Source organism: Bison bison, unplaced genomic scaffold, assembly GCF_000754665.1.
Source record: "Bison bison bison isolate TAMUID 2011002044 unplaced genomic scaffold, Bison_UMD1.0 scf7180017864324, whole genome shotgun sequence".
NCBI lineage: Eukaryota > Metazoa > Chordata > Mammalia > Artiodactyla > Bovidae > Bison > Bison bison.
In genome coordinates this window covers 2,468,120-2,486,597 of record NW_011494896.1, presented here as the reverse complement: position 1 = coordinate 2,486,597, position 18,478 = coordinate 2,468,120, and the positions used below count along the sequence as shown (strand labels likewise).

Here is an 18,478-nt window from a genome sequence, read left to right as displayed (position 1 = left end):
CCGACTCAATGGACATGAGCTTGAGTAAACTCCAGGAGTTGGTGATGGACAGGGAAGCCTGCTGTGCTGCATCCCATGGGGTTGCAAAGAGTTGGACACGATTGAGCGACTGAACTGAACTGAACTGAGGGAGTCTGGGTGCAGCTGCGCGAGTTGAGACGGTGAGAACCCGGTAGGGAGGCAACGGGAGCGCGGACCCGCGACCTGACTGTTCCCCGCTGCGGCCACCAGGGGGCGGGCCCGGCCCGCCGCTCGCGGCTTGCGGTGGTGGACTGGGGAGGCCCGCGCGCGCCGGTCGCCTTGGAAACGGGGGGCGCGGCGGCTGCACTGGAGTGAACTGGCCTGGTCCGCCCGCCGGCAGTGCGCGCTGCCTTCGGGTCCACTGCTGTGTATCCGCACCCGGAAGCCGTCCAGGGGAGGTCAGGACACCGCCTAGCCTCCTTGCTCGGCCCCGGCTCCTTCCAGTCTGACTCTTAAGACTTTTTATGAGCATCTCCGCCCGGTACCCACTGGCCCTGCAGCTGGCTCCGCCACAAAACGGGCCTGGGGTTCCGACTTTCTGGGGGTCCAACATCGAGTGAAGTGCTGGGCGGTTAGGAGCCGCTAACCTTCTAACCTCTCACTCAGGAGACACAAAGGGAGGAAGAACTTTTTGGATCCGATCAGAATACTAACGCATCTCTCTTTCCGCCTCACAGTAGAACCCCTGGATACGTTGCTCATTTGCCTTTCTGAGATCTCAGTTCCGGAGAGCAGGATCTGACTTTATCTCAGGTTTGTAACCTTCGTGATGCCCTCAGCCTCTGGCACACAACTGCCTTCTGTTCGTATGGGGCTTTATCGCTTGGCAGTTTTCCCAAAGCATTTGAGCCTCATTAATACTCCTGACAGGTAGGAAAGATGGAAGAGAAAGCGAGGGTCAGAGATGTCTAGAGACCTGTCCGAGGTTATAAAACTCCTTCATGGAGGAGCTAGGTCTAGACTCCAATCTCCTTAGTGCTCTTTTCGCTGAATCCTCAATCTGGTGAAAGGCTTTAGATGACAGACCCCGCAAATCCTTGGGTCCTTAGTACCAGCATGGAGCCCTCCCGCTGCAGGAGCTTTATAAGCTCTGGGTGTGGCGTTGACGGCTCTTCACCCTCAGGTTCTTGCCCTGGCCGCTGGCAGCATCCTTCTAAATAGGACGTTTGGCTTCTTTCTTTTATTAATCTGTTAGATTTGTATCGCAGCTTGTTTATCTCCTCATTCCCCTTCTTACCCCATAATTCTCTGCTGGGTGGAGAGAGTTGAGAAAGCAGTTGGGAGGTGAGAGAACATGTCACATCTGATGACAAAAAAAGAGAGAAAGCTTCCTGTGAAGGCAGAGAGGAAAAGAATAAGATTAGGTATTTATCAACATGTGTAATAATTGCTCATTGTTTTCTTTCCACCACCCCCAAGACCGAGCCCCAGTTGGCACGCTTTATTCACTGTTAAAGGAGAGAGGTCTTTTCATTCTCCTTCGCCATCAGAGTGTGGAAAGTCCTGCATGTATATATGTCCATTATTCTCACCATATTCTCTTCATGGTTATGTTTCTTTTCCAAATTGGCTGTATCTTACATTTTAAAGTTGTTTGAGGCTATATGTACATGATCTATACAAATGAGGTGGGTCTGAAATTTTGTGAGACTTAATTTAGGTGATATCATCACTACTAAGAGCCTTTAAATGCATTCAGGTTTGTTTTTTTTTTTAAATATATGCTGGAGAGCATTTCCACAACATTTTAGATTGTATTAAAAATAGTATCCTAGCCTAAACTGAGAATTTGAATTTAAAAGTCATTTTACTTTCCAATCAGGGTATATACAATATTATGAGCAAATATATAGGACCATCAGGAAAGAAAGTGACTGTGCATGTTATTTGCCAGTCGGGCATTTGAATCAGGTCTGAACACCCAGTTTGTGCCTATGGGAGATGGTGACCTATATGGTAATATCTGTTTTTGAATTCCCAAAATGAGTTGCTGAAGTAGTTACCTTTCAGTATTTGAGGAGTTATGCCTTGTTGAAGATGAGTGCCTTAATGGTTAGATGTCAGATTGTTCGTTAACAAAGGCTTTTGGAAGTACTGCATTATTACAGCTGTTGTTAGACTGACATAATTTTATAGCTTGTTAATGGCAAAGCCATGTCTAGACTTCAAGACTTCCAATACTCATAGAGAGATCTTTTTTTAAATAAATCATGGTCTCAACCCCTGATGGAATCTTATTCGGAACTTTTATCATTACTGATGCTATTAAGTAAATATCCACCATTTCAATCTATGAAACATTAGCTAGCAAACATCAGGATCTACTTCAAACGTCTAGAAAGGCATGAGGGCAGAATTGCCACTCCCAGCCTCCATAGAACTATGAAAGGAGTCATTAGGAAGCTTCCGGATATTCATGGCTCCACAAAGTCATGAGGAACTTTCTAGGTATTGAGCCAGGACCCTGAGACAGTGCAGGGAAGGACAGACTCCTTGTTTGGGGGATAATGCAGAACGTAAAGAATCCACCTGCAGTGCAGGAGACCTGAGTTTGGCCCCTGGGTCAGGAAGATTCCCTGGAGAAGAGAATGGCTGCCAACTCCAGTATTCCTGCCTGGGAAATCCCATGGACAGAGGAGCCTGGTGGGCTACAATCCATGGGGTCACAAAGAGTTGGACACAACTGAGTGACTAACACACTTTACAGAGTCAAAGCATTATGGGATGAGAGGATATTTGAAGAAGATGGCTTACTATATATTGCTTTTTACTAAATAGACTTCTTACTTTTCACTGAGAAGCATTTGGGGAATACTTTTTGAAACATTTCCTGATAGAAAATGATTATGGAATAGTCTCTGAAAATGATGGATACCCAAGTCCTTAAAACCCAGCCTCTTCTCCTGCCCTCACTGGGTGTGTGTATTTGTGTGTGGGTGTGCACATGCGTGCACTCAGTACTGTCCAACTCTTTGTGACCCCATAGACTGTAGCCCACAAGGCTCCTGTTTCCATGGAAATTTCCAGGCAAGAATACTGCAGTGGGTTCCCATTTCCTCCTCCTGATCCACTGATCGAACTGGTGTCTCTTACATCTCCTGAACTGGCACGTGGGTTCTTTCCACTAGTGCCACCCGTAATGTATGTTATTGATGCCCCAACAGAGTTGGGAGAGGAAAAACAAGCACAAAAGATCATGCCCTGGGGAAGTAGCTCTCTAGCATTTATTACTTGTATGGTTTTCTAAAGCCTTTTAGAGTTGCTCTCTCTCTCTCTCTTCTTTTTTTAAGTTCCATTGGAGTATGCTTCTTTCTTCCTATCAGTCTAAGTAGAAGTCTCACCTCTTTTATATTTTATAACTACAGGCCAGAAAAATTGCCACAGACGAACAGGCCCTTAATAGATGTTTGAAGTTACTGACAAATCCGGGCAAGTATTCGTTTGTCAGGAATTATTTTAAGTGAAATCTTCTTGGAGGATAGTTATTTTGTAGCTGTTTTTTCTAGACTTCTCCCCTTTTCCCGAGGAATCCTCTAGGTGGTCAGGAACTGTAAATTCTTGTCAATGTTTATTAAAATCCCCATTGTTTGTAGGACATTATCTGATGCAAAAGTACATTCTGACGGAATGTCATTAGCTCACTGCAAAAAAGCAACTGTTAAGCAGGTGACCCAAATGGCTTTCTAATTTTCTGTAAAGTATGTGAAACAATGAATCTTAATATAGTTTATGCACAAACCACTTATGCTTAATGGATCCACATTTTCACTCATATTTTATTAAAATCTTTTGCCTTGAGCTGCAGTTAGGTAACTAACTGTAAATTGGTCAGAGAGTCAGAAACATAAGAGCCAGGTAACTGAAGTAATTGAGCAAAATGAGGTCATTTTTCCTCCAGCACCAGATGGGTACCACAGGTGGGAACTATAACATTTGATCTCTTCCATATGACTCAGAAAGAAAATTAGAGATTAATGTTATTTGCTTCAGCTTTTAAATAAAATATTTTATAGCAAAAGTTTTTGTTAAACACTAAGTTCTTGTAAAAAGCAACCCTTGACAGCATGCTATGGTTTTGTGTAGCTGTTAAGTTAAAAATCCTAATTTTAAAATAGAAAGTAATATAAAAATTCAGTTTTCCTGAAACAAAAGATAGCAATTTTGTTTTCCTAGTGATGTTTCTGTGAACTGTGCCAGTATGCAGCCTATGGAATCATTCTCAATACTTCCACATCTGAGACGATAACACAATATATTAACCTGTCTTACTGAATTGAATCTTTCTGATATGTTACCTTTGTGGTTTTCAGTTAAAAAGTATTGTAGTATATTTACATTCACAAATCCTAGAATCTATTAGGATACAGAGATGAACACACTTGGCTAGAAAAGTCTTAGGCACCAAGACTGAACCTCGCTAGAGGTCTGGTTATGCAAACAGCAAGTCTGTAGGGGAAAAGTGTGTTTTTATTTCAGAGAGTGTTTCCATTGTGGATCTGAATGATTTGTGTAGATTGCCTATTCGGTGATCCAAATCGGTGATGAAGGCTGATGGTCGAAAACTACATGGATTCGTCTTTACACCTCACCTCTTACTTGGTAGCAGGCAGACAGTCCTCTGCTTTAGTTACCTGAAATTTACCAGATTATGCTTCTGGAGCCATAACTAAAGGGGCAAAAATACTTACTCAGTTCTTTCTGTGTGGCAGACACTATGCCAGGTGCTTTAAATACTAACCCGTTTCATCCTTACCAGTGTTTAAAATAAGAATTTTGTTCTCACTTTACAGATGATGGAACTGAAGCTCAAAAAGATTAAGTAGCCTACTCAAGGTCACCTAGATAGTAGGTGGTAGATCTAGGATTAAAATATGTCTACCTGATTCATCCATCTAATTGTTCATTTGACAAGGACCAGATCTACTGTGCTAGGAGGGGTAATATAGTAATGTACAAGAATTACATCACCCCCACTCTCATGGAGTTTCCAGCCATTTTAACAAATAACTACAAAGGTTGTTTTTCCTACCACACCCACCCACACCCACCTAGTAATACATTGAATGCAGGTTAGGTACTTAACTTTTTGAGATCTGTTGTTGTTGTTCAGCTGCCAAGTCATGTCCAACTCTCTGCAACCCTATGAATTGCAGCATGCCAGGCTTCCCTGTCCTTCATCATCTCCTTACGTTTGCTCAAATTCATGTCCATTGAGTCAGTGATGCCATCCAACCATCTAATCCTCTGTCATCCCCTTCTCCTCTTGCCCTCAATCTTGCCCAGCATCAGGGTCTTTTTCAATGAGTCAGAACTTCGCATCAGGTGGCCAAAGTATTGGAGCTTCAGCTTCAGCATCAGTCCTTCCAATGAACACCCAGGACTGATCTCCTTTACGATGGACTGGTTTGATCTCCTTGCAGTCCAAGAGACTCTCAAGAGTTCAGCACCACAGTTCAAAAGCATCAGTTCTTCACTCAGCCTTCTTTATAGTCCAACTCTCACATCCATACATGACTACTGGAAAAACGATAGCTTTGACTATATGGACCTTTGTTAGTAAAGTGATGTCTTTGCTTTTTAATACACTCCTAGGTCTTCCAAGGAGCAAGCATCTTTTAATTTCATGGCCGCAGTCACCATCCATAGTGATTTTGGAGCCCAAGAAAATAAAGTCTGTCACTGTTTCCATTGTTTCCCCATCTATTTGCCATGAAGTGCTGGGACTAGATGCCTTGATCTTAGTCTTTTCAATGTTGAGTTTTAAGCCAGCTTTTCCACTCTTCTCTTTCACCTTCATCAAGAGGCTCTTTAGTTCCTCTTCACTTTCTGCCATTAAAGGGATATCATTTTCATATCTGAGGTTGCTGTTATTTCTCCCAGAATTTTGATTCCAGTTTGTGAGTCATCCAGCCCAATATTTCACATGATATACTCTACATATAAGTTAATAAGCAGAGTGACAATATACATTAATAAAAATCCAAAGATAAAAATCTGTCAAGAAAAACTATGATCTTAAAAGATGTGCATTAGTACTTATACCAAATTCTCAAAGTGTTCCTCTTTACCATAAAAACTAAAAACAGTGAGTCTGATTTTCCCTTTTAAAAAATATTATTTTTGATGTTTCTTATTATAAGATACAAAAGCAATTAATAGCTGATAAACAGTCACTGGTAATGAGAATACATTATTTTTATCACTCTTGTTATTTTGCATTTATAAACCTCTTAACCATTTAAAAGACATTTTTATTAAAGTCCTTATATTTGCTCTTTATAGCAACCCTGGCCAAACCTAGTTTCTTTGGATCCCTGTTCTGACTCTTTTGGAGCCAAGTTTCCTGGTCCTCATAAAAGGTTGTGCTTTTGTTTCATCTTAATTTTTAATAACTAAAAGACATTTATTGAGCTGCTGTTATAGGCAGGGCACTCTGCCAAACACTGTGGAGACATGAAATGATTGAAAAAGTTAAATTCTTGCTCTTAATGAAGCTCGATGGGGGCAACAGTTGTTGATGGATCGTTTAAGAGAGTGAGTCTCAGAAAGTTTGGGGTACTGGTCTGGACCTGCTCTAAGCATAGAACTCAGACTCAAGAATCCAGTTGATTCCTGATGACCCAGCATTATGGATGATGTCAGCTCTGGGGATACGGGAGCAATCTGGATGGAAGAGCCAGTTTAAAGTTAAGTCCCAGTAGTGCTTTATATGATAAACACAAAGGAACAAAGGATTTATTTATTTTTCCTGTGTCTCTTTTTTCAAGCAGGTATTCTTCTTACTAGCTAAGCAACACAATGGAAACCGCGGCGAAAACAAATAAAAGGGATATTCAAGATGGGCCGCCAAAAGAAGTCAAATTGCCTATCAGTGAAGCACTTCTAGACTATCAGTAAGTTTAGATTATGGAATCCAAAAGTTCTCATACATAAGTGGCAAGCACTGCTAACACTCGCATAACTCCAGCGGAACATGAAGCGCTCCAAAGCTGTCAAGGAAGCTGGATTAGAGGCATAATTTCACTCTCGTGCTATGTGCATTTTTTTTTTAGGTTTTGGCACGTTGGCAGTAACACAAGCCAAGGTATGAAACAGCATTCGTGAATGGGTCTTGGCTCCCTCGCCCCATCCATTGAATTATTGGTCACCCTCCCTCAAATGCACAGCAACTTGCTGGCTTACCTCTTCAAATAGAGCACACCTCAGTGTCCGTTTACAAAAGAGTAAATGTACACACACTTCTCTTCTTCATTTAACTTTTTATTTCTAGACATTCCAATTTGCATTGTCCTCAAATGCCTACAAATGAAAACCAAATGATTTATAATTATTTTTCATAAGAACGGGCTTCCCTGGTGACTCAGCTGGTAAAGAATCTGCCTGCAATGCAGGAGACCTGGATTCCATCCCTGGGTTGGGAAGATCCCCTGGAGGAGGGAAAGGCTACCCACTCCAGTATTCTGGCCTGGAGGATTCCATGGACTGGATAGTCCCTGAGGTCACAAAGAGTCGGACATGACTGAGCGACTTTCACTTTAATAAGAATATCTTAATATTTCTATCCCAGGAGCTAGAGACGAGACTAGAGGTGATACCTGTTGTTTGTTTATGTTTTATCTAACTGATGGAGAGTAAGCCCTTCGATAGCTTTTGAACTTCAACTTTGGGTCCCGGGTAGGTGTTTTAATGTGTAACACTTAGGCAGTGAATGAATACATGTCATTTTTTTTTTTTTCAAATAAGAAGGCACTTCATGCCTATTGAGCAAGTATTTGAATGTTAACCAAATACAGGCAAATCCTGATCACTAGAGGACAACAGTTAACAGGCCCACACGGTCCATTCCTAACGAAGCACGGGAGATGGACATTAAACACAGTCCGGTCTTTCCTGAAAAATTGCATACCTCTAAAGAAGATGCTACGGAAGAACAGTGTAGGGTGCTCCGCAACAGCATAACCGAAGGATGGGACAGACTCAGTGCGTACATGCTCGGTCATTTCAGTTGCAGGGAGCAGGAAGAGCTCGTCTGAGGGGGCGATGTGGGAGCTGATCTCAGAAAGAGGAGGAACAGATGTATGTTACAGAGCCAGAGCATGAGGGCCGGAAAGGCTCATGTAAAAGAGGGCGGGTGAGGAAGGGCGTGTCGCAGTCCAGGAACAGAGAGAAGGCAGAGGGAGCGAGAGAGGGCAGGGTTAGATTAGCAGACCCCCGTGGACACGTGGGTCTTGGGAGTAGGAGGCCGTCTATTGGAGGGGGACAAGGTTGAAACTGGGGAGCAATGCTGGAGACCAGGTCTCAACGACATTCGGGGAAAATCCAATGTCCTTCTTGTGAGACTCCGAGTCTGTATGTTCTTTTTCGAAGATGGTGAGTGAGAGGGTCAGAACACTGACAGCACCCACGGGAAGGGACTTTTCACCAAGTGCCCTTTTATTTAACACTGGAGGTAACATTCAGCGACGGCCAGATTCTCCCTGCGCTCGTTTCGCAGCGTAACTGAAGACTTGGCGCACCGTGGCTTCTGAGAGGTGGGCAGAAAGTCCAGCTCCGTGACTGCAGTCTGATTTCTCACCTTTTCCCCACGGCCCACAGGGATGGCATCCAGCTATGGCTCCTTCTCTCTCCTCTGGGTCAGCCAGAGGCCAGTCTTTCTCTTCTTCAACAGAGGTTTCCAAACAGGCGAACATTTAAAAATTCTCATGATCTAGTACAAGACGTAAGTTGAGCATTCCCATGCTTTCCGTTCTCTTCCTTTGTTGAAACTAAATAAACAGCCTCGTGGAGTGGAACAGCCTGGGCCTTCCCGCGCCCTTCTGGCGACACTTCAGCTGTTCCCTGAGGTCCCAGGTGACGGGACTTTCGTCACACGATGAATAGTCAAGACGCCCCCCTCACCATCTGAGGAAGGATCATCCAAGGGTCCCCGGCACCATCTTACGTTTCTCTTATACAACCTCAGCCCCTAACAAAGAGCTCAGGGCCCAGAGTAGGTCGTCCATGACTTCTGAACAACTGAACTTTTCTTAATCTCTCTCAAGAAAATAAGGCCATAGACCTCTGTGGTTGTTGACGAAGAACTGAGACTGCCAATGTTGAATCTGCAGAGTGATCACATCTTAGTCAGCCTTTTTCCTCAGGGAATTTGTTCCAAGACTCCCAAGGGATGCCTGAAATCATGGATAGTACCGAACCCTTTATATACTATGTCTTTTCTTCACGTATACACCTATGATAGAGTTTAATTTCTAAATTAGGCACAGTAAGAGGTTAACAATAAATAATAATAAAATAGAACAGTTCTAACAATATACTATATTAGAGTTATGTGAATGTGGTCTTCCTCTGTCTTTCCCTTTAGCAAAATATCTTATTGCATAATACTAAATCTCTAGGTGACGGTGGTTTTTATTTTCTCCTTTATATTTATTCCCCGCCCTCAACCCAGTTTTCGACAATGAGTGTGGACATAGGCATAGCGATAGGTACAGACATAGTTACAGGTTTTAAGAGTATAATAAGTAGGAGTGTAGATTCTTTTTTGAAGCCCACATCTGTGTTCCTTCTCAGAATTTTTAACAAAATTGCATGGAGGAAGGAAGTTGACACATTACTATGTTAATACTCAATAAACAACCTATAATAAAAATAGGAAAGAGTTTTATTCAAGCCAAACTTAGGGCTGTAGCCCAGGAGACACAGATGCAAGAAGCAGCTGAACTGTGTTCCACTGACTGCAGAATGGGGAGGCTTATGTAGGCAAAAGGGCTTCCTTGGTGCCTCAGTGGTAAAGAATCCACCTGCCAATGCAGGAGATGCAGATTCGATTCCCTGGGTTGGGAAGATCCTCTGGAGAAGGAAATGGCAACCCAGTCCAGGATTCTCGCCTGGAAAATCCCAGGGACAGAGGAGTCTGGTGAGCTGCAGTCTGTGGGCCCAAGAGTCGGACACGAATTAGTGACTTAACAACGACAGCAACATACAGGCCCAAACCACAGTTACATGTTTGTCAGGAATTAGGGTTGGAATCAGTGAGAAGTAAGGGCTCAAAGTAAGGACTTTGGGGCCATAAAATTGCAGCTGGCAGCCCCTGGCAAAAATATTGTTTTGAAAATGGCCAGTGGCATCTTTGAGTTTGATACATTTCAAAACAGAGTTCTCAGTGATACAGAAGTGTGTCTGAAACTGCATCCAGTGTGGCCGCCCAGCTCCTTTTTGAATGCCTGAACCACAGTTACTCCATTTTCATGTTTAAATGCATTCTTTTCTGTCACGGTTAAAGCAGATGAACAATAGATGTTTGACAGGCCTCAGGTTGTTTTAGTCAGCATAAAGTTCAAGCCAAATCAGGAATAAGCCAGGATGACTTCCTCATACCTCAATATGTGAAAATTCCTTCCATCAACTAACATTTTAATAAGGAGGGAAGGGACAAGGTGACAGACGACTGCATTAGTGTTAATTCCATATCACTGTGCTTCAAAACAGCTCAATGCCCTTTTCAAAGCACTTCAGTGTATATTAAGTGCTCAGTATAAATCTCATTGGTTTATTTTCCCACTTGCTTCAGCATTTAGTGTGACATGTGGGTTACTAGGGCACTGAGTAGATAAGGGAGATGGGAAAAGAAGAAGTGTTCAGAGAACAGGGAGGCTTGAATTCCCACAGTGGCTAGTGGTGGGGAGCCCTGAGGCTTAGCTTCCTCTGAAAGTGTTAGTCATTCAGTCCTACTCTGTGACCCCATGGACGGTAGCCCACACCAGGCTCCTCTGTCCATGGAATTCTCCAGGCCGGAATACTGGAGCGGGTAGCCTTTCCCTTTTGCAGGGAGTCTTCCCGACCCAGGGATCAAAGCCAGATCTCCTGCATTACAGGCGTATTCTTTACCGTCTGAGCCACCAAGGAAGCCCTGCTTCCTGATAAATTCATCATCTCTGAGGCCTGCGGAGGCTGAAGTGAATTCCCAGGATAGGCTAGGTGAAGTTAAGCCTGCAACTACTGAACAGTCCACAAGGGGGCTGTTGAAGCAGCCAAACATTCAGGGCATCTTAGAATCCACCCCACCCCCAGGCTTGCTGATGCCACTCAGACCTCTCCGAACTGCCCCCTGCAGAAGCAACTCAAGGCAAAGCCTAAAGGATTTACTCATTTTAAAAATGCTTTTCCCCTTCATTTAGAAAGAAAGTGCTTTATTTTTCTCTCTACTAAATTTCAATTCAGTTCAGTTCAGTCGCTCAGTCGTATCCGACTCTTTGCAACCCCATGAATCGCAGCACGCCAGGCCTACCTGTCCATCACCAACTCCCGGAGTTCACTCAAACTCATGTCCATCGAGTCGGTGACGCCATCCAACCATCTCATCCTCTGTCCCCTTCTCCTCCTGCCCCCAATCCCTCCCAGCATCAGAGACTTTTCCAATAAGTCAAACTCTTCGCATGAGGTGGCCAAAGTACTGGAGTTTCAGCTTTAGCATCATTCCTTCCAAAGAACACCCAGGACTGATCTCCTTCAGAATGGACTGGTTGGATCTCCTTGCAGTCCAAGGGACTCTCAAGAGTCTTCTCCAACACCACAGTTCAAAAGCATCAATTCTTCAGCGCTCAGCTTTCTTCACAGTCCAACTCTTACACCCATACATGACCACTGGAAAAACTGTAGCCTTGACTAGACCGACCTTTGTTGGCAAAATCAACAAAGTTTACAATATAACAAATATAAATGATATTCCAGGGGAAGGACTGAGGACATAACATTAAAATTCACCTGAAATTTACTGAGCACTTACTTTATGCTAGAAACATGCACATATGATTTCTTATTTTCATCTTTATAAAATACATAGAGCTGGGTGGGTGTTGTTATCTCTCTCTTGACAGCTTGGAAACTGAAGTTCAGAGAATTGACTTGTTGAGGTCATGTAGGTAAGAAGTGGAAGAGACAAGATTGAAAAGCAGAGTTTCTCATTTTGTAAATACTCCTCTGTTCACTACACCACAGAGGTGCTATATATATTTATATTTATATTTATATATTTAATAGAGGCAAGGGATTTACATTGGGCTAGTTCTGTTCCTTTATTTTGGTCTCAGATTTAAAGTGGTAAGATTTATGAGGTAATAGAGATACCCTTAACTCTTCAAATACATATCAAATTGCCTATACCAGAGTCTTCCCATGCTTTCTATACTTTATACCTAACAGACATTCAACAAATACTTGTTTGGTATTTAAAAAATGTACTTGTGTCAAGAAAGAAACCTTTTACTGTTTATGGACAAGATGGTATCCTAATGAACTTGACCAATAGGTCAGCCTGGCTTACCCTACTGTTCCAAGAAGCTGTGCTTGCCCCTGTAAAGTCTTTGTCTTGTCATTTTTGTCTGAATGTTTTTGGATTTCCAGGAAGCATCTTTTCTGTATGCCCTTTCCTGGGTTCTTTTTATGCTGAATTATTTATAGATAATGAGAAAGTATAAAAGTTATGACTATGAAATAAAAATGGGGATTGATATTTTTTAAAACTTGAAGTTATCTCTCTAATACATATTTTAGTGAGTAAAATATACTATTTACAACATCAGTAAAGATTCTCATCCCTAAACAGGGTTTTATAGTATATTTAATACTTTATTTCAAGTCAAATAGTATAATTTAAAATTTTCTTTCATTAATTTTCCCTAAAGGAAATAATTGTAACACATTATTTCTGTTATTAGCTGTCAAATAAAGGAAAATGCACTAGAACGATTTATGGCTCGAATAAAGAAACTTAGAGAAAAGAATCAAAAGTATCATGAAAGAGTGAGTATAAAATATAAAGCCGATATCTAGTCATTGAACATTTATGCAAATGCTTAAAAAATTTTTGAGTTATAATGAAATGAACTCTAGGAAATTATCTTCTTTAGTGCTTAGAGCTGATTAATTTACAATATATTTAAATGTATTTTTGTACATGCGACGCAAGAGGGTACTGCTGTTTCTATTTATTAATTATAATGCCAAAGGAAGTCACCTTGAATTGTGTTATTTAGATCATGAGGACACTGAATCTTATGTTAAAAAATGTAAAGCTCTGCAACCCCATTTACTTTTTAATTTCTTATTTAACCAAACTATAATCCTGAAAGATGATGCTATGAAAGTGCTGCACTCAATATGCCAGCAAATTTGGAAGACTCAGCAGTGGCCACAGGACTGGAAAAGGTCAGTTTTCATTCCAATCCAAAAGAAAGGCAATGCCAAAGAATGCTCAAACTACTGCACAATTGCACTTATCTCACACGCTAGTATAGTAATGCTCAAAATTCTCCAAGCCAGGCTTCAGCAATATGTGAACCGTGAACTTCCAGATGTTCAAGCTGGTTTTAGAAAAGGCAGAGGAACCTGAGATCAAATTGCCAACATCTGCTGGATCATCGAAAAAGCAAGAGAGTTCTAGAAAAATATCTACTTCTGCTTTATTGACTATGCCAAAGCCTTTGATTGTGTGGATCACAAGAAACTGTGGAAAATTCTTCAAGAGATGGGAATACCAGACCACCTGACCTGCCTCTTGAGAAACCTATATGCAGGTCAGGAAGCAACAGTTAGAACTGGACATGGAACAACAGACTGGTTCCAAATAGGAAAAGGAGTACGTCAAGGCTGTATATTGTCCCCCTGCTTATTTAACTTCTATGCAGAGTACATCATGAGAAACGCTGGGCTGGAAGAAGCACAAGCTGGAATCAAGATTGTCAGGAGAAATATCAACCCCTTGGGAAACGAGGATTCCTGTCTTCCTCATGGGGCAAATTTGTCCATTTGTTCAGCAAATACATGCTGGGCAAGACAACCCTGATGTTGTCGTGATTCTGAAGGACCAGGCACTTGCAGCAGGAACTAAGAAACTGAGGTCGATGGATGAGAGTGGAAGGGGAAGTCTGGCTGCAGCACTTGGAGACAGGTCCCACTTAGAGAGGTCCCAGGGCACAGGAGAGTGAGCTGCCACCAGGAGGCCCATGCACACCCCAAAGTGGTCAGCACTGGAACCCCAGCTAGCTTTGGGACTTCTGTTTGGTTGTGGAAAGGACAATGGATCAGGACTGAGGAACCACTTTCCCATAACCCATCAAGTGGAGCCAGAGACAATGTTCTTGTTTCCAGGAGGATTAGCTCAAGACTGTCTAAGTTGGCTCCTAGAGTTATCGGTGGACCCAGCAATGAGGAGCATAGGAAGACAGACTAGCTCAACTGTATTTATCTATTTATTTCCATGTGCACTGCTGTTGCGACAGTTTAAGCCAGCATCATCTCTTACCCATCCTTTCCCTAACCAGCACATTTTCCACAAAGCAACCAGAATGGCCCTTGGAATATGGCAAACCTTTCAGTGCTTAAAATCCCACAGTGGCTTCCTGCTGCACAGAAAATAAAATCCATGGATCTTCCTGAAGCCTTCAAGGTCCTTCAAAATTTGACCTCTACTCACCTCTCCAATTCATCTGCAGCCATCCCATCCTTTGCTTACCCCCGTTACTTTTAAATCGGAGAAGGTGTTGGCACCCCACTCCAGTACTCTTGCCTGGAAAATCCATGGACGGAGGAGCCTGGTAGGCTGAAGGCCATGGGGTCGCTAGAGTCAGACACGACTGAGCGACTTCACTTTCACTTTTCACTTTCATGCATTGGAGAAGGAAATGGCAACCCACTCCAGTGTTCTTGCCTGGAGAATCCCAGGGACAGGGGAGCCTGGTGGGCTGCCATCTATGGGGTCACACAGAGTCAGACACGACTGAAGTGATTTAGCAGCTTCTTTTAAATATTATGAAGCCCATCTTTTTCTCACTATGGTACCTTTACAACAAAGAGGCCGTTTCCTCTTCCCAGAATGCTCTTCTCTTGGGTAGCTCCTCTTTATTCCCCCCATCTTAGCTGGGATGTTGCATAAAAATATTTCTCTGTTATTTAAATAAAAGCCCTTTAGGTAGCAGCAATCAAATCTTATCTTTGTTTCTCCAAAGGGCCCAGCATGAGTAGGTGTTCAATAAATATTTGTTGGGTTGATCCACAAATACCAGTGGGAGGAAAAAATTTTGAGGTCACAGATATTTAAATTGCTAAGTTTAACATGACTCGTTAGCAAGATACATTTTTCTCTGCAGTTAGTCCAAATCAGAAATGTCCAGATCGGACAAGTTATGCCCTCTTCTTTCATCGTTTCTTCCTATGCGTTTAGCTTTGTTTAGATGATTACCCCGATCTTTCTTTCCTTCTCTGTCTGCGTTCATTGCTCCTCTGCAGCACTAGCCATCTCACAGCTCACTGTGCCCACGTCCTTACTTCCCAGGACACACTTCACTCCTACTGTTCCCCTACAACCGCTCCAGCGAAAGTTGTGCTGACCAATTAGCCAGGCCCAGTGTACTCTTTTGGAGAAGGGCATGGCAACCCACTCCAGTATTCTTGCCTGGAGAATCCCACAGACAGAGGAGCCTGGCAGGCCACAGTCTGTGGGATCGCAGAGTCGGACATGACTGAGTGACTAGCATTACATGAATGTACTCTTCGAGGCCTAACCTTACACCTCACTCCTCCGGCAGTCACTCCTGGCGTCCTGAAACTCTTTTTCCTTTGGGCTCCAGGACATCACTCTTTCTTGAATTTACTTCTACTTCTCTGATATTTCTTCTTTTTCTTTTTTTTCATTGTTTTTTCCCCCTCAAATAGGAAAAGAAACTACCCTTAAATTAGAGTGTTTATTCCCACCCTTTAATTAGAGTATTTATCAATGTTCTGATCTTAAATGTACTCTTTCACTCTAAACTCTCTCTGGATCATCTTATTTAACATCATGGCTTCAAATGCCATCTTTGTGGTGATATGTCTCATATGCATATGTGACAGAATTTATAATCCTACTGAAAGGGTTCCTGACCCAATTCCAACTTGTGTGTGTGGAGGCTTCCCCTCACCAACAAGTGATTCTCTCTGACACTTACCTACCTGGAGATAGAATCACATTCCACAGGTAAAGGGCTCAGTCCCACAAGACCACCCTGCACTTCAGATGCCAGTTACCAGTCCAGGGTGTTACTTGTACATATGGTTGACTGGCTATAAATCAGGGGCTTTCACAACCCCATCCTCCTCAGGTTCGATTAACTTGCTAGGATGGCTCACAGAACCAGGAAAACCCATTTACTCACTAGATCATTAAAAAGGTATTAAAGGCTATGAATCGACAGTCAGATGAAGAGATACAGAGAGCAGAGTGAAGTGAAAGTTGCTCAGTCGTGTCCAACTCTTTGCAACTTCATGGAGTTCTCCAGGCCAGAATACTGGAGTGGGTAGCTATTCCTTTCTCAACCCAGGGATCAAACCCAGGTCTCCGACTTTGCACGTGGATTCTTTACCGGCTGAGCCATCAGGAAGCCCCTAGAGAGCAAAGTACCAAACAAAAGAGCTTCTGCCCTTGTGGAGCTTGGGGTCTGGCCCAGCAGCACTTGGAAACTCTCTGGGAAAGGACCAAAAGATGCTCCTTTTCCAGGTTTTAATGGAGGCTTCATTACATAATCGTGATTGACTAGATCCTTGGCCAGTAGCAGTTGATTCCACCTCAAGTCCCTCTCCTGTCCCTGGGAATCAACGTGAGGGACTGCAATCCTCTAATAACTTGATCAGTTCTCCTGGCAATCAGGCCCCCTCCCTTTCTCTCTCCCAGATTCAAAAGTCACTTTCATTAACATAAACCCAATTATGATGGCAGAAAATTCCATGGGTTTTGGTCACTGTGGGCCAGGAACTATGGTTGAAAATCATTTTTAAAAAACCCATAAGAATATATCTAAGAAATACAGATATATATTTATATATCTATGTATATATATTTATATCATAAATTTATCATATCTATCTATGCTCTTTGGAAGGAAAGCTATGACAAACCTAGACAGTGTATTAAAAAGCAGAGACATCACTTTGCAACAAAGGTCCATCTAGTCAAAGCTATGGTTTTTCCAGTAGTCATGTACAGATATGAGAGCTGGACCATAAAGGCTGAGTGCCAAGAAATTGATGCTTTCAAATCGTGGTGCTGGAGAAGACTCTTGAGCAAGACTCTCAAGACTCTTCTTGAGCAAGAAGACTCTTGCTGACCCTTGGACAGCAAGGAGATAAAACCAGTCAATCGTAAAGAAAATCAATCCTGAATATTCATTGGAAGGACTGATGCTGAAGCTCCAATACTTTGACCACCTGATGCGAAGAGCTGACTCACTGGGAAAGACACCGATGTTGGGAAAGATTGAGGGCAGGAGGAGAAAGTGGACAACAGAGGATGAGATGGTTGGGTGGCATCACTGACTCAATGGACACGAGTTTCACTATCAGGAGACAGTGAAAGACAGAGGAGCCTGGCGTGCTGCAGTCCTTGGGGTCACAAAGAGTTGGACACAACTTAGTGACTGAACAACAAAGAAATACATTTTAGTCACCTGAGTGACCAAAGATATACATACATATATTTCTTATAAATGACAGTATCACAACCATACACTAAAAAGAAAAAAATGTAAAAACTGGTGCAATAGAAATAAAATCTCTAGTTCGATTAGTAACATTGTACCAATGTCAGTTTCTTGGCTTTGATGCTGTGCTCTCATTAGATAAGATGTTACCATTTGGGAAAGCTGGGTGGACAGTAGATGGGAATTGTGTGTCCTATTTTGGCAACTTCTATTCTTGTTCTTGTGAGTCCAAATTTTTTAAAAGGCCATGAGATGGCCTTATAACAAAACAAAAACAATCCTTCCTTTGTAGCTTAGATACTAAATCTCCTTTCTTCTATTTATAATATGATAATTAGTCTTACCTCAAATAATAAATTTACTTCATAAGATAAATGTCTTCTTTTTAAGCATATTGGTGGATATATTTAAATTTATTTTTCAGTATGTCACTCAAAATAATTTTTCAGATATAGTGAACTTTGCAACACCGTCAGACACCTTTCTTTTCTATTTGAAATTCATACAGGATTTGGGAAGTTTAATATAGATGTTATTAAATGCTTATGGCCTTTTAGATTCTTAGGAATACATAAGAGCTGTCAAAACTCCCTATGGACATCTCATCTTCAGTTTTATTCTGAAGTTTGTTTTTTTTGGTCAGCTTGTTGTTTACCCCAACTTTTATCAACACCTCAGGGAGCTGTGGGCTTCCCAGGTGGCAGAGTGGTAAGGAATCCGCCTGCCAATGCTGGAGACACAAGCGATGAGGGTTCAGTCCCTGGTCAGGAAGATCCTCTGAAGGAGGAGATGGCTAGCTACTCCAGTATTTGTGTCGAGAAAAGTCCATGGACAGAGGAGCCTGGCAGGCTACAGTCCATAGGGCTTCAAAGAGCCGGACACAACTGAGTGCACACACACACACACATACACATACACACACACACACACACACACACACACACGAC

The 18,478-nt window shown here is 42.4% G+C and overlaps 1 protein-coding gene across 1 annotated transcript in view; it reads left to right on the top strand.

Moving 5' to 3' along the window:
* Nucleotides 1-334: 334 nt before the first annotated feature.
* Nucleotides 335-18,478, top strand: part of CCDC83 (coiled-coil domain containing 83) — a 52,620-nt gene continuing 34,476 nt past the window's right edge. The window contains exons 1-6 of the mRNA XM_010853175.1: nt 335-419; nt 699-774; nt 3,387-3,450; nt 6,304-6,380; nt 6,792-6,914; nt 12,738-12,822. Coding sequence (XP_010851477.1) covers nt 6,820-6,914; nt 12,738-12,822 — 180 coding nt within the window. The 5' untranslated portion in view covers nt 335-419; nt 699-774; nt 3,387-3,450; nt 6,304-6,380; nt 6,792-6,819. The remainder of the gene's footprint in view (nt 420-698; nt 775-3,386; nt 3,451-6,303; nt 6,381-6,791; nt 6,915-12,737; nt 12,823-18,478) is intronic.